This window comes from Artemia sp. Qi Xiang Cuo, chromosome 9 (assembly GCF_049724085.1).
Source record: "Artemia sp. Qi Xiang Cuo chromosome 9, ASM4972408v1, whole genome shotgun sequence".
Taxonomy (NCBI): Eukaryota; Metazoa; Arthropoda; class Branchiopoda; order Anostraca; family Artemiidae; genus Artemia; species Artemia sp. Qi Xiang Cuo.
The window spans coordinates 12,422,542-12,439,865 of record NC_142802.1 but is presented as its reverse complement, the minus strand read 5'-3'; the positions used below and the strand labels follow the sequence as shown (position 1 = coordinate 12,439,865).

The 17,324-nt window shown below is 34.4% G+C and overlaps 1 protein-coding gene across 1 annotated transcript in view; it reads right to left on the bottom strand.

The window, feature by feature from the left end:
- LOC148948318 (uncharacterized) overlaps positions 1–17,324 on the bottom strand; it is a 135,672-nt gene that overhangs the window by 73,820 nt on the left and 44,528 nt on the right. The window contains exons 4-6 of the mRNA XM_089094886.1: positions 17,045–17,119; positions 13,937–14,286; positions 3,526–3,725 (exon numbers count right to left, since the gene is read on the bottom strand). Of these exons, the coding sequence (XP_088951012.1) occupies positions 3,526–3,725; positions 13,937–14,286; positions 17,045–17,119 (625 nt within the window). The remainder of the gene's footprint in view (positions 1–3,525; positions 3,726–13,936; positions 14,287–17,044; positions 17,120–17,324) is intronic.

Genomic DNA, 17,324 nt, shown 5'->3' with positions numbered 1-17,324 from the left:
AAATCGATGCTTGATGGTTCGCAAAATTTTTTTGAGCATTCAATAAAAGCAGATACGATTTAGTAAATTTTTCATTTCAGATTTAGTAAACTCTTCCAGGCCAGGGTGGCAGCACTGGGAAAGAGGGGTTGAACCAAACGACTGAGGATTGTGGATTCAGATGAAAACCAAATAATGAACACTATCAAAGCTCTGATACTAGTAGAGGTGTGAGTTACAATAATCTAGATGTTGAAAAAATAAGGCAAGGATGGATCAGTCCAAAGTATAACAGATCTGCGACCAATGTCTCATTGTAATTTAACCCTTTGAGTTTTGTAGGTTGTCCCTTCGGTACGTGCGCATTATGCAGAACACACCCCAAAAGTGAAGTTATGTTAATCACTCTTACTTCATAATATGTGGAATAATCATAGTTAACACATTTTCAATGCAGCCCCGCTTTAATTATCCCCCAACCTCCTCTAATAAGAAAATATATAGCCTAAATTATATATATCCTATCTATCTTCCAATGCGTCTCACATTAAAACATTAATTAAAGTTAAGAATTTAATTAACTTAACTTAAAATAAAGAATTTTCTTGACCTGGTAAGAACCCTAAGGTTAGAAAAAACAAACAAAAATATCAAATAATGATGATACGTATACTTGCCATAGTTTTGTTTTACAAACTTCACATACATTGTAAAGTATCGTAAAGTGTATTGTAAAATATTAATTGCAAAATGTAATGCGTACAGAATTTCCTTATTTTTCTACATAAATTTTAATACATACTTTCCCAAGCTTTGGCGTTTCAAGATATGGGGAAATATCCAAAATAGCAAGATATTAATTGTCAAAAATTGCATTTTATTTTTAACATAACCTTTTTTTTACTTACAAAAAACACGTAGATATAGCCTTTCAAATGGACCCTTAAACAGCTTTCTATAAAATTTCAGTGCCCCACTATCAGTGAGGATAAAAAAAAAACAAGAAAAAAAGAGTACACTCAAATCCTTCCCGTGCAAAAAAGCCATTTTCCTTGTTTTTCAACGTGGGGGGGGGATGTTTTGTTATGTAGTTTTTGACAATGGCATTTCCGGTTGTGCAGTTATCATTTCGATTCGACATCATTTTTAAGGGTTTTTCAGGCGATCTTCCAATGTTCGCATGAATTCGTTTTCGTAATGAACTTTTACCATGAAACTTAATCTAAATCGTTGTTACTATCCCTGAATCAGCTTCGAATGGCAATATTTTCTCACTTGACAGTTTCTTTCAAAAAGTATTTTTAAATTTCCAGTTACTTCAGGCTGAACTTCGCTCTTTACTAGGTAGCAGAGACTGCTGCATCCATTATGTAGTGCCACTAAGAAGAAAATATGAGAAAGAACTAATTTAGAAATATGTTACAATCTTCAATTTAAATTCTACTATAAACTTGAGGAGTCTATAAAATATCGAAACTATATATCATGATTGAGGAAAGTTATGCAATTTGTTAGCTTTAGCAACTTTCCTTATGAATTAAAGTGCTAGAAAGACACACACAAAAAAAGAATGACGTCTTTTCACCGGGTTGATGACTGAAAAACTGCGTAAATTTTTTCAGGAACACTTAAGATTTACTGATTCAAGTAGATGCTAATGTGGCGGTGAGTATATACCAAAAAAAGAAATAGACACACAGTCCTTTTATCTTAATGTAAGAAGCGACCATGAAAATCCAAATAAACAGCTATGATTACGAAAGAGAAAGGGGGAGATTACTGCTTCCTTATTAACAAGTGTGCTTTGACTCTATTGGGTTATTTTTGTGACATATTACCCCTTATTGCCGAAGAGAAAATAAAAGATAATTCTTTTATACTTTTCTGTTAAAAAGTGTGCTTTAACTCTATGGGTTCGTTTTTGTGACAGAGCCTATTACCTATTATTTTTGTACCGTATTACCCGTAATTTTTTTATGTGTCGTTTCCGTTATTACCAAAGAGAAAAAGAGAGACCGCTGTCCTATTCGATCCTATTAAAAAGTGTGCTTTAGCTCTGTTGGTTTTATTTTGTGACGTATTAGCCGTTATTTTATGCCGCATTTCCCGTTATTACCAAAGAGAGAAAGAGAGTTCATGATGCTTTCCTGTTAAGAAGTGTTCTTTAATTGATGCTTTTTTGGAATTGCGGTTTATTCCTTGAGTGCATGCTCAAAAGGGAAGCCAAATAGCCCCGCTTTTTTCACCCGTTGTTGTATTTACCTGGCATTGCCATGTCAAATTTTGAACTTGTAAAATTAAGAACTTAAAAATTGATAGGTTCTTTTGCATGAAATCTTAAGGCAGTAAAAATGATGAAAATTTTTGGTCATGTGCCAGTTTTATACAAAAGAAAACTCTTTTTCTTTGTGGCGCGATTGTGACAAATCAAGATGAACAGAGATATTGATTTTTATTTCATTGCTCCATTTTCGTAGATCTGTGTCCTATCCTGGGGATCCTTCCAGCAGTTGAGGATCATTTTACTTTATGGTATCAGGATTTGAACTGAATTTTATGGGGATAGAAAACGGCTTAAATTCCTGCATCAGAACGTCTAACAGAAGAGGTTGCCAGATCTCAGATAAATATGTTGGAAAGTTAAAACTAGCTTTCTAGTACACTTTCCGGATGTCCATACCTAAGTGAAACCTCCTCAGAGGGGGGAAGGAGGGATATCTAAATATTCTTGTCATCAGAAAATTTAACAAAAGAGGTTAGGTCTCAATTGAACCTTCTGTGAAGCAAGGTTAGGTGTTTCAGCTGTGTGTTTTGGGTTATTTAGGGGTATTTGTCCCTTAATTTATGTATGAACATACATGATCTCAGTAGAAGAGGGCAGGATCCCAAATTCCAATCATCAGGACATATACAAGAGAATCAACAAGAGTACGCTACTTGTCCTCGTATGCCTCCAGAAGGGACAGTCAGACCTTGACTAAACTTGGTGGGAAGTAAAATCTAGTAGCCTAGATATACTTTGGAATTGATTTTTAAGGTTATTTATTGAAAATGTTAAATTTAAGTATTTGATTTTTTTTTATCAATTCTCCTTAGCTTCAATTTGCCAGTTTAGTTTGTTGCTTTGACAAATTAGCCCCCTCGCTCACAAATAGAGTATGCTTTTTTTGTCTATTCCATTCTATTCTCATTATCTTTAAAATATTTACACTCTTTATTTGGCTTGTGGTAAACAAGGGCGGGCTCAGAATTTTTCCAAATAGGATATTATTAACTCTTTTAGGAGGTGGGTAGAAGGCTAGTATTCCCTTTATTCTATATATTTGTTTTCTTTATATTTATATTATACTATTTTATTCAAGCCTTGTAGAAGGTTATTCTTTTTTATATCTAATTAAGAATTTCAAAAATATGAAAGTTTGTATACTTGTTTTTATCTAGCCTTTACAGTACTTAACAGGTACTTTTGTTTTACTTTTTACGAACCTGCAGGGGGTGCTGTCCCCCTGCGCTCTGAATTCGGCAGTCATAGCAAATTCAGCTTACCAGTATCGATCAAAGCAACGTCACCTCCTGGCGGCGCATCAAAAATGGTTCTTGTGCCCCATGCTCTTGACTTCAGTAAAGCTGGTAAACTCCGGGGGGAAACACCTTTTCTCCTTCTTTCTCTCCATGAATCAGAAGGTGAGGATATTGGTGCATGAAATATTTTGACATAACTTGGAGGTGACTCTTTACCGTTGGGCCTAGCAAATAAAAAAAAAAATATATATATGGCTTCAATTGGGTAAATTAAGGGGAGCATGTGCCCCCCAGGCTCCCCTGAATTTTGAAAAATACTTTTTTTTTGGGGGGGGGGGTATTTTAATTTTAAAAGGCCTTTTTGGGATATATCCATTAGAAAAATACATTTTCGATATTCTATTATAAAAATTAAAAAAACAAAAAATTGGTCTCTTCCCTAGATTACGAAAAAAAAACCTAAATTCCTGTGAAACCAATCTGTATTTCATAATACGATGGCTGTTGAAATTAGACATATCTGACAAAATAATCAGACAATCCTTTTAATATACAAAAAATATTTACAAGAAGAACACACAAAAAAATTGACGAATTATATGTAAAATGTAAGAGATAAGAAGGTTTATAGCAGAAACCTGTGACTTCGTGGAGAAACCTGTAGACAATATTTAAGATAATTGTATTATAGTTTTTTTTTTCCCCATTTGGCTAGTTCCGCCAATATACCTTTCTCTTTGACTAAAGCTATTTGCATCATTATTAGCTTGGGTTAAATGTGTTTATTATTCAAAATAAATTGTTAGGACGTTGGATACCCATGGATTTTTAGGAGATAAATAAATATTATTGGTTAGCCGAAAGGCCATAAATTCTTGCAATATCTCTTTGAAAATAAAGTAACCTTCGTTGAATTAATATTGCACACGCAACGTATATAGTTGAAACAAATAGAACAATTAAAAATAAACTAAACTAAAAATTCAATGCTTATTCTGCACTTAGTAAAGGAAAAGTTTAAGGAGATACAAGGCTCGCACACAAGAAATTATTATAGGAGGTTGAGAGGATATTATTTAGGGTGTGAATAGGAATTCGAAAAAAAAACAGCAAAAAAAGCTAGCTAAAAAACAGCAAAAAAAAGCTAACTCATAATTCGAGAAAATTGTGAGGGGGTGGGGTCATATGCACAATTATCCCCACACAAATATCTGGGACATGCCAGTTATTATTTGAGTTGTTCAAAACCAAGTTGATTTGTCCTACTTCAAAAACAGTTCTGATTGTTCAAATTTATTTGATTTTAACCTTTTTATCATCATAATCGATTTCCCGTTCACCAACATAAAAAAAAAAAAAATGCTTTCATTTTATCTAGAAAGGAAGCAACCGTTGAAAAAAAAGAAAAAAAAAGAACCGGCAGTGGAAATTAAGGAATATTATGTTTATGTCCTATAAAAATCAACATTCCCCGAAACTAGCGGTTCGAATTTGAAATTCACCAGTCTACTTTCAGAAACTGATGATTTTGCCGCCGTTTTTATGCTCGTGGTGTAAAAAAAAACGAGATTCGTGCAATATATTACTGGCACTGGTGGGCCATATTTATCCCCCTAAACGCGTCCATACTAATGAGCACTTAAGTGTCCCCTGTGCAAGTTTCAGGTTTAATTTTCTGCAGACCTGCGGTTTTAGTGTTTCGCAGTGACTCAAGAATTTTGCCAAAATTAGATAGCTTTGATTCAGCTTTATAAATCTTCTGAATTATTATTTAAATTTGGTTTATTTTTTTTTAGATTGAAAATACGAAGAAAAGGTTTTTCAGCAAAATAAAAAAATAAGAAATTTTTCCTTTTTAAGAAAGTTTAGATCATTCTTTAAGAAAAAGTCTAAGCAATGTAATAATTCTGACTCAATGAATGGATAGATCTTAAACTAATGAATTCGATTACAAAATAAATACAAAGCCGTCCAAGGGGGGATGGGACGCCGCGGCTGGAGGATTGCTCACTTTGATTCACTTTCCCACTTTGATCCGGCTTTTTTTGCTCATGTTTGAGTCACGAGGGGGGCGCTGTAATTAATTTTTCCCCGGGTACAACCAACCCTAGAAACAGCCCATGCATAAATACAATCTACACTAGGTACAAATCGCACCCGTTAGTTTGTTGGTAAGTCACAACCAATCAATCAATCAATCAATCAATTTATTCAATCAATAAACTCAACAAAATACACTTCAATATAAACTCCCCCGTAAGGCTCTATGGCCAGGAAAAAAACAGGGGAGAAACAAAAAGGAAACAAATACAGAAAAAACAAAAACATTTTCAAAATCATACATTCACACCTTTAAGAGACTCAACACAAGAAAAAACGTAAAACCTTAAACCACGTGAACCACAGGGAACGTAAAACCTAGAACACAAACTGCATCCTGAAAAAAAAAAACTGGGAAAAACAAAACAACTAAAGAAATAATTTTTCTTGCCCTTAAAAAAAGTTTGGCCAATTTCTAGCAAATAAGTTCCCAGGAATGCCCACAGGGGGAGCTCCCCCGAATCTTGAATTCTCTTTGAAGAACTTGATCTCTTGGCACTTTTTTATTAAAATCATCAAATAATTTTTTTATTATTGTTCCCCATCCAAAAAAGTTGTTTATTTTTGGGCCCAATTCCCCCCCCCTTGCACACGTGCCTGTGGCTTCAAACTATATATGTTTATTGGACTGGGCATGGATCATAGAGATCATTTTCTTTATATTTATTTTTTATTTTATTTTTGTCCGTTTATAATAAGGGTGTTTTCATTTATTATTTTTGAAGTGTAATGTGTATTAACCATGGCCCAGTGGGGCTTTTAGTGTTAATAAATCATATCATATTACAATCCAAACTGGTATCCACAGGCTTTTCGTCCCTTTTCTTGTCTGTTTTTGTAATTTAGTTAATCTATTTAACAACTCGACGATCTGTTTGTTAATATGCTTAAAATACAGTATGATTTCGAAAATATGAAACCTTTCGCGTTGAAACAAAAAGCTAAAGGGGGATCCCTTTCCTATAGCTCTATGGTGAAAATAAAAAAAAAAGTTTTTTTTTTAACTGAAAGTAAGGAGCAACATTAAAAACAGAAATTATTCCGTATATGAAAGGGGCTGTTCCCTCCTCAACGCCTCGCTCTTTACGCTAAAGTTTTTTATTGTTTTAAAAAATAGAGTTGTGAGAAAGAGTCTAACTATAGCGTAAAGAGCGAGACATTGAGGAGAGGACAGCCCATTTCATATATGGAATAATTTCTGTTCGTTTTAAGTTTTAATGTTGCTCCTTAATTTCAGTTAAAAGAAACATGTTTTTTTTATTTAATTTTTGAGCTTTTTTGAATTAATTGAGGTTTTGATTTTGGCTCACCGTACATGAATAATTAAAAAAAAATTAAATATTAATTTTACATTTATTTGGTTAAATGGTTTTCTCGAAAGTCGATTAATTTTATTTACGACCGTTTTTATTAGTAATAAATATACGTAACTTACGAATTAACTTACGTAGCGAACTTCTATATCCATATATTTTTAATACGTGTATTCAGGGTTCGACCCCTAGTCAATATTTCGCTCTTTACGCTAAAGTTCGAATTTTGTTCCAATTCTTTAAAAATGACCCTTAATCACAAAGGCCTTTAATTAGAATAAATTGCTCTTTTGAAAGTACTAAAAAAGATTTAGTGTAATTAGCGAGATATTGACTTGGGGGCAAGCCCAATCATATGCTTATAATTTCTGTTCGTTTTAAGTTTTAACGTTGCTCCTTACTTTCAGTTGAAAAACTTGTTTATTTTTTTTATTTAATTTCTGATCATTTTTTTTAAATGATGCTGGGAAATTCGGCGCCCCCTTCATAGCAATGTCTCTTCCCCCATGAAAACTTCCTCCATGGAAAGATCCTCCCACGTAACCCCAACCCCCGCCCACTACCAGAAGAAAAAAAAAATTGAAAATGTCTGTATACTTCCCAATAACCAATACTAGGCTATATGTAAACATTGGGTAAAGTTCATAACTTTCAGCACTCCCCCCGGGGACTTTGGGGGATTAACTCATCCTAAAAGACATAGTTATTATATTTTCAACCATGCTGAACAAAATGGCTATCTCAAAATGTTGATCGGCTTTGGGAAAAAATGAGCTTGCGAGGGGGCCTAGTTGCCCCCCATTTTTTGGTCACTGAAAAGGGGCACTAGAACTTTTAATTTCCGCTCGAATGAGCCCTCCCGCGATATTCTAGGACCACTGGGTCGATACGATCACCCCTGGGAAAAAAACAAAACAAACAAAAAACAAATAAACACGCATTCGTGATCTTTCTCCTGGCAAAAAATACAAAATTCCACATTTTTGCAGATAGGAGCTTGAAACCTCTACGGTAGAGTTCTCTGATACGCTGAATCTGATGGTGTGATTTTCATTAAGGTTCTGTAGCTTTTATGGGGTCCTTCCCCCTTTTTTCGAAAATCAGCCAAATCTTCTCAGGCGCGTAACTTTTGATGAGTAGAAATAAACTTGATGAAACTTATATATTTGAAATCAGTATTAAAATCTGAATCTTTTGATGTAATTATTGGTATCAAAATCCCATTTTTTAAAGTTTCGGTTACTATCGAGCCGGGTCGCTCCTTACTTACAGTTCGGTACCACGAACTGTTTGGAAGCGTACGTTACTTTCATTGGTCTACATCTGTCATTTGTTTTAGTAAGCCAGTAACATTCTTCCATAAGTTTATGCAAGAAATGAAAGCCAAATAGCTCTGCCTTTAAAAAACCTAGTTGGATCTTGTCTGTTCCTTTGTAAAACTTTAAACCAGTTTAAAGAACGAAAATTTGTAAGTCGCAATATTTTTTACTAATAGTTAACTCTGTTTCACTGCGTTGAAGCTACCAGCTTTATAAATATGGCTGGAGTTAAAAAATCTTTTTAGTATTTTCTGACTGAGACGTGATTATTTGTACAGGGTACTATTTCCTCATAAAAATTTCTAGGAAGCAAAACAAAGAAATTGATACTTTCCAGTCTCAAGAGAGCTGTGGAAGAATTGTTGTTTGATTGGAAGGTTGGCATTCTAAGAAAGATTGGGGTGTCAATAAAACATATGCATCTTAAACATACTGGATATAATACAAATATAGTAGCCAATATGATTGAAAAGAATCCTGACTATTTTTAATCTATAAGGCAAGGCCGTATCCAGGGGGGGGGGGTTACCCGGTTTGAACCCCCCCCCCGAAATTTTTGACCGAGTCGAAAATTAGTCTAAAAAATACCTATAAAGACGAAAATACCTGTAAAGACGGGGAAAAAATCAGGTACCCCCCCCAACAAAAATCCTGGATCCGCTCTTGCTATAAGGGGGACAACTCAGCTCCCCTTCTACCAGTAACCTAAATCAATAGTGTTCATCAAATTTGAAGAGAGAAATTGTGTGACATCTCGTGTATGAGGGTAGGAATGAGTGTTGCAGGCATGAGTTCTTCTGTTTGGAAGCAGGCTACACCAGGGTGTGCAATTTCGTCAAATTCCTGGGAGAAAGGCGCCAAATTTTCCTAAGTCAGATGTGGGACTATCTATGTGTTTACAAGATTCTCGAAGACGCTAAATTTCAGCTGTGGGGGAACTGGGGTCTGGGGGGCAGTTGCCTCCCTGCTCAATAGCAAATTATGCCCCTGGCTAGACCCTCAAAATAAAGTTTTGGCCCAGTTTCACTTGTTTACATTAAGCAGTGAAAATGAAAGTCTTACTTTATAATTTCAGACGATTAGTCTGCAATAAAGCTAATTTAAACCACGTTTCAGTACATTTTTTAAGGAAATAGAACCAACTTTCAAAATAAACAAAAGTGAGGTTAATAAAGGTACAATTAACAAAAGCAGTAAAAATTGTAACAGGCTAATTGCAGCATTCGCCTTTTGACCTACTGGAAAGGAAATAAAACATTTAAATTACTTTCGATTATGATGTAGAAGCCTGTCTACAGCCCGGGAGAGAAGGACCGTGAAATTAAAATACCAAAGAGTTCTTTTCAAAGCTTGAGCATCTTGGTGAGATGTTCTTTATTTACTGGAGAACCATGCTTCTAGCATGGATGCTCATGCTTCCAGCTTATTTATGTCTCAATTAACTGGAACACTTCTAAAGCAGATAATACAAATTTTTATTGAACTGTAAGTTAATATAAAAGAATGATATTATATAATTTTCGGTACTGTATGGCCTTGCCAAAATTCTTTAAATTAGGTTGAGTTGAAGTGCTAAATTTCTGAAGCTCTTAAAAGCTTGGACAGGAAAATATTTTTTGAAGAGTGAAACATTAATCAAAACTGAATGCGAGTCTTCTTCGTGACAGCTTATTGCTTTGAAAGGTTTTTAATGCAGGAAGTACAGAGTGAGGGTCAGATGGACAGAGAAGAAGCACAGAAGATCGAGGAAGGCATGGTGCAGAATTGGTACGCTTGAGATAGATAACAACCAATATCTTATGACAGCTCAGTACAATTCAGGATTACCCTTCAATTTCTTTATTGACAGCAAACTTATCTTTTGACCTTCAGTACTTTTTATTTTAACCTCAGAAGTTAAACTGCAGTTGCATGGAGGGGAGGGACTTCTGGCCTCCTCCCCGCCCAAAATCTGCAGATTCTTAGAGTTTTGCTTACAATAGTTTATATTCGCATCTTGAACGTGCCTGTTGTATTGCATTTTTCAAAGTGTCCCTCCCACTCTCTTAAATAAATTATTCAGTACACATCGTGCAAAAAACTACCTTTACTACTTAACACAAAGGCCATACCCAGTATTTTTTTTTCGGAGGGGGTCTACTCAATTTTTTTTTTTGGGGGGGGGGGGGGTTTACACAAAAAAAAACTCAAAAAACGCATAAAAAATTTTTTTATGTCCTTTTTTGTTACGTTTTTGTGAGTCACACAAAGATTTCGGGGGGGGGTCCAACCCCTTAACCCCCCTGGATACGGCCTTGCTTAACACGTTTAAATTTTGGACGGTTGACTTATAAGGTATTATTCATAGCTGTCTCTGCAAAGCAGTGATAACTTTTTTTTGTAACAACAACAATTGGCAGCAACTTTTTGTTTATTTTGAAACTAATTTCCAGGCAATACGTTTTTTTTATTATTGAGCTAATTCAAGAGCACGATAGAGTACATTAATAATTCCCACTAATATTTAAAAAGAGGTCAGAGAAAATTCTTCTTCCCTTTTTATTCTATTTCTATTCCCTTTCTATTTTCCCTTTTCTATTCCTTTTAACTTGTTCGATTATTGTTCAATTCCAAGACTTACGTGACTGTCATTTTTAGTTTAACTCTGTAGTCTAAATTAATTACACGAAGGGAGAAACAACTTCTGGATCTTTGCCCACCCGAAATCTCAAGATTCTTGGGATCATGGCCATATCCAGAGAGAGGGGGGGGGGGTACCGGCTTTTGCCCCCTTCCCCAAACTTTTTGCACGATTAATAAGAATATGTGATAACATTTGTTTGCATTTTATGAAGTTTTTGTACCCCCCCCGAAAAAATCCTGAATACGGCCTTGTCTAGGACGTTCAGACAATCTGCCATATATTTATGTAATGTGCCTGTTTTTTTTTTTCAATTTTTGAACTGCCCCCACTCCCTAATTTATTCTTCGGTACCCACCGTGCACAAAGCTTGCTTTTTCTACTTAACACATTTTAATTTTGGACGTCAGATCTGTAGGGAATCATTCAGGGCTTTTTTTGTAAAGAAGTGACAGCTCTTGTTGTAACAACTAATGTTGACAACAACACGTTTGTTTATTTTTGAAGTAATTCCCAGGCTGTGAATTTTTTGTATGACTCAATACTTTAAGAACGTGATAGAGACTACATAATAATTCACACTAATTTGTCAACAATACGTCAGAGAAAATTCCAACATTTCTACGAATTTAATTTCATATCCGGCGACTTTAATCAAGGCCTTCTTCATGCATGATTTGAAGGCTGGTTATTGAGAGAATCTTTAAAGGAAGAAATGACCATAATGTCGACCAATTTACTAGAAACCAGTGATGTGGAATTCGAGTGACCGGACGTCCTCAACCATATTTTGGTTTGACTTTGGGTTTTCTACATTATTATCACGCTAAAAAGCGTAAAGGATGACCCCATTGCTTCAAACAGAGATTTGCTGATGGTTAATTAAGAATCTAAATTAAGTGAATATATGCAACCACAGGTTTACATCCTTCAAGCGTTTTTGGCAAAGATTTTTGAGGATTGTGGCCCAGAAAAGATGTACCAATGCCCAGAGATGTATTATTTGATTATCTTAGTTATTTTTATCAATAAAAGTTTTTTCGATTAAGATACAAAAAAGTCAGTTATTCCCTACTGACCGACTGAAAAAAAAATATATATAGATAAAATGACACAGGAACCACTATTTTTAGTTTTCGCCGAAGATTTTCTCTCGTTCTTTCTAAAGGTGTTTTGAGTCATTCAATGACATCGATTGGGGAGAGGCATTTACCAAACAAGAAACCCCCCCCCCAAATTTAGAAAAATATATTACGACCCCTCCTTTTATTTGTATGACTTGACACTACTATGGTCAATTGGCTGTCAGTGACGTTAGAGCAGTTAAAAACAGGTGGAAGTCCAAAAAACTTTGTTTCTTTCCATGTCACAATAATTAAGACTAAAATGCCCACATCAGCAAGTAATTTTGCAAAAACTATCAAAGCTGGAAAAATCTTAATAAATTTTGAAATTGTTATAGAAAATAATATTGACGAACCCCCTTGAATAGTTCAGTTTTATTTGAAAAGAGCTCCAAATTCAAAATTTTGAAAAAGAAACAAACTTTACTTAAAAATTCAATTTGACTTCTGAGGTCAGCATAAAAACTTGCATTAGAAGTACATTACAGCTTTCTTGAGGCAACAACTATGTTTATCATTGTTATCTATCACTTTAAACCGAACTTGTATGATTGAAATACCTCCAAAATACCCATATAGGGAAATTATAGGTAATAAACACCCCAGATACTGAATTTGTACTTCTAGAAAATTAGAAATAATAAGCTAGGAAGTTTATTGCTATTGATATTCTATACACTTTGAAGTGTATAGCGCACGATTGTATATGTTTAACAAGACACTTCTTTTTGCGAAGAGAGAAATATGTAAATTGTTTAAATGCAAAAAATATAATATAGTTGCCAGGTAAAAAGTGTTCTGGCTCAAATTTTTTTTTTTTTTTTTTTTTTATTGGCCTAATATTACTCACAAAAGAACCAATTATGTATTAAAAGGCGGAGTATTTTTATTTATCTCTGGTAACTGTATTTCCTTGTCAGTCTAGATTTGTCATTCAGTGTTAATTAACCAGGTCATAAAAGGACAAAGCTATTTTTCTCTCCAGAAATAAGAAATATCGTGAATGGCTGGCATACATCACAAAATCAAGCAATAGAATTCAAGCATATTTTTGTAACATTGAAGTACAGAATATTAACTTCTCTTTTCTAATTTTGTTGCCACATAGCAGTATCTCCGCTACTTCCATAAAAAGGCTATACCGTTCTACTTCTGCTTCTTATTGCTTGTCTGAAGCCCCCCCCTTAGCTGGTGTAAAAATGTTCATAAGGGTTTTACACCTTAGGAGGGTCATACACAAGTTTTGGGGAAAAGATTTTGCCTTGTCTTTATCATACGCAGCGCGCTAGCGCTGCCTAAGTAAAGAACGATGTGGGCACAATGTGTGTCTGTTTTTTTTCTCCATACCTGGGAAACTGACAATACAAATGAATGTGTATTGTCAATTTAATATACATATACTGATATTTAGTAATCAAAATGTTAATATTATTTGATTTATTAAAGTTATAAAAGTAAAAACATTAATATTCTTTTCAGTAAAGTGCAATTTTTGTTCTGGCCTTGGGAAGGCATAGGAGTTTTGCGCCCAACTTATGTTAATATCTGCTCGTTTTGAATTTGACTCGGTTAATTATTGTAAGTTCTTGTTCGTTTTGGGTTTCATTTATTTATCGATGCTGATTTGTGGTAGTTTCACGCTTGGTAGATTATTTGATTTCATTTTTGTTTATTTTTTGTTTAATGGAGTTCTTTAATTTTCTTTGAAAAACTTGTTTTGTGGAAAAAGGTTTTTAAATTAATTGGTTTGGGATTCCTCTCATTCCAAACCAATATCCCTGCCAAACTTTTTAGCGGGTATCAAAATGAATAAGAGAAATAGGATGGTATTCTGATTTAACTTTATTAGCACCCTTCATCTTATTTACGTGACTACCCAAAAATTAAGGGTCTTTATTACCGTTAAACACTAACTAAAACAAGCCACTTCAGACGATTTGACGCGATTTTCTACCTTACCTAATTTCGACAGCGTCATCAAGCAGATCCAGACTTGCAGCAGAATTGCTATAATACCCCTGAGATTTTGGTGAACTTCTTCCAGGTAGGGTACCATCCTCATCTTCCGAGTTTTCTAGCCAATCACCGTCACTCTTAGAAGCATCTGGCCAATCGGAAGAACTTTTCCTGGATACATTCCAGTCTCTTTCCCGATCTTGCCATTCCGATGGACTTTCCCATTCATTGAGTTTATTCTGCGCATCCCGTCGCTGTCTCCACGTGGAGAAGTCTCGAGGCGTTGAATGTTGAGGATTGAGTGAACCAAGCGAGTCTAGGGTTGTGTTTAATATCTGTTTGTCCTCTGGTATCTGCAAAGAATATTTAATACATTAATTTTTCTCCTATTTTCTTCTTGTTTTCAATTAGTCTTTCAGTGAAAAAAAGAAATAAAGAAAATACCCACAAGAAAGGAAAGAAAGAAAGAAATTACACTAGATTGTAAACTTGGGAGAGAGTTTAAGAAAAACTCCTAGAAAATTGGATGTGAATACTAGAAAATCATTTATTTTTACTTAGCTACAAGTTTTATGGATGGGGGGGGGATCTTGAAGTCCAGAACCATCCTTACACACTCATTAAACAGGTTCTCACATAAAGAGCTTGAAAAGGTTTGACCAGATCCATAAAGATTCACTTGTGCCCAAGAGTGAAACTTAGTGCTCTTGCTTTTGGAGAATAAGGTGCTTAAGAAAAGATCTAAACACAAAGAAGACATAACCGGCCAAGTACACAGAAGAAAGCGAATTGCACACCCCATAGTATTGTTGTTCTTTTTGGTAATATGATAATTTTAAACTTTTTTTGGTTTTTGTGTTTCGATGGAATTCACTTAGTCATTTCTTCTTGGGTAGTATGATCCGACCAGTCTCAGTCAATTATAATATAATTGAAATTCACCTTATTTATCGATATAAAGTCAAGCTTTCTGTATAACGTTTTCTGTCTCAATCAAAGTTTTATTCGCTTTTACATTTTCCATCCATTTTACTCATTAATGAAAAGGCAATGTCATCTGATAAATTATGATCTATTTTTCTTTGAGCTTACTTGACAACGGAGCTTCTATGGCTAATCAAAAAATATCTAATTAATTTTAAATCTAGAAATGTCGACAGATATAAAAACATAGACAATTATTTTTAAGAAAGCATCATCAATAACGAAGAGACCCTAGGCTAACTTCAAAATATCAGTATTCAACTTCCTTTTCTCTGAAATGGTGAATGTCCGCAACTGTGGGAACTCCAAACAATTAATGAGGGTCCGACTGTGGATATCCAAAAGATGCTATGTGACATTTTTCGGAAATTTTAGGTTTTAAACCATTCTCATCCCCCCAACAAAGCAAGCTCTATCGATTGGGTCAAATGTTTTTTTCTATTTATTATGTTGTTTAATCATTTCTTTCTTATATTATATTATTTTTATGCTATTTTTATTCTTAATTATTATATTGTTATTCTATTCTAATCTTGTTTATCTTCCAATATAAGCTATTTAGAAATGTATCTTTTTTCCTAAATGCGCAGTGGCCTCTTTTCCAATTTGCAGATACAATTTTAAACTAAGATTTTTTTTTTTTAATATAATTTATTTTGCATCTTAGATGCTTAAGATATGCTCCCATTTACAAACAACTGCTTTTTTTTAACCCAAAACCCCTTTTTCTTTTTTTTTCTGTAAGATTTAAGCGGGGAGGGAGGCTACTGGTTTGAACCCTCCCTGAAATTATTGCCCAACTCGTAAAAAAGTAACAAAAATGCATGTAAACCAATTCTTGATGTTTATTAAAGTTTTTTGTACCCCATAGAAAAAATACCTCCCACCCCAAATGAAAATTATCTATACAGCCTTGCTCATACCACCTTTGGAATTACCACAGTTGGTGTACATTTCCTGCTTTTCTTTCAGACGATTAAGGTAGTTAGATTGATTTCTCTAGGTTGCATGCCCTCCTCTTTACTCCTAAGGAGGAGGGGAGATAAGCCATAATTGGGATAAATATTTTCCAGATATATTTATCTAAACATTTTACAATTAACATATAACTTAACATAACAAAATGTACAGTCCAGTTATTCAAAGTAAAATGGATTCCCTGCAAAAATTGCCTCTATTAAATTCAGCATATGAATCGTACTGTATCGACTGGCAAAGTCAGTGAACATTAGATGTCTACTTTCTTACTTATATTTGTTAAAAATAGAATTTTCTCTATAATTTACGTAGGGACCCCGTAGTTTCAAATTGGTATCCCACAAAACCTAATAACTGAAGGCAGGAATGTACGCAAAGAGGAGCTCAGACCCCGCCATTCCCCCCAAAAATCACCAAAAATCTGGCATACGTGACTGACTGAAGAGAATAAAACACTTGTCTTTAAAATTTGGAAGTACCAGCGTTATATAGAAGTAATAGAACCCTAATGGGGCAAATAGGTACACGACATATCTGTAATTCTTGGGCTACCCACCCTTGCTACTTTAATATAGACGCGTTATTAGACCAATGACCATTAAATTTCTGAAAATTCTCAATATTTTTTTAGTGTAACCTTTTTGAAGAACAAAATATTTTATTAACAAAATAGTCTTGTTAATCATGGTTGTAGCAATAGCTGCAACCTAGTAAAGAGTGAACTACGGTTCATAGTAGCCAAAGGTTTAAAAATGCTTAAAAAAACTGTCTAGTGAGAAAAATTTGCCATTATAGCTGATTCAGGAATTGTGACAATATTTCGATTAGGCCTAATTAAAATTTATTGTGAATTGGAGTAAGAAAAGGACATTTTGAATAAGGCACATACAATTAGGTATATTTTAAAGAGGGATGAGGTGTCAAATCATCGACAGGGAAAAAAATCGCTTGAAAATTTTTTCGATAATGAAGCAGCTGATGATGATCAAGGGGCACTTACTCATTAATTTAAGTTAATCGCCAGTGCTCTTGGGACGAACAAATTTTTAAAACACAAAAAAACATACTATACCAAAATTAGAAAATTGCGCCAAAAAAATTGGGTTTTTGGAGGAGCAGCCCTTAGGAATCCCCCCTTTGTGTACGTACCTGGCATTCTGCACCCATGCCCTTGTGAGCTACATTCCTTTCTTCGTCTTTAGTTTCAGGAAACGCTATTCGATCCTAGTACAGGAAACGAATTTTATTTAATATATCATACTAAAAAAAGAAACCAAAAATAATAGCGCTCAATTCCAAGACACAAGATTTGAATAAGCATGTGAAGAATTTAATCACGCAATCGAAAGTCCATTCCGTGATAGCATAATCTGTGTCATTATGGCTTCCAACCAAAACTTGCCAAAAGCGCAAAAATTCAACTCTAAAT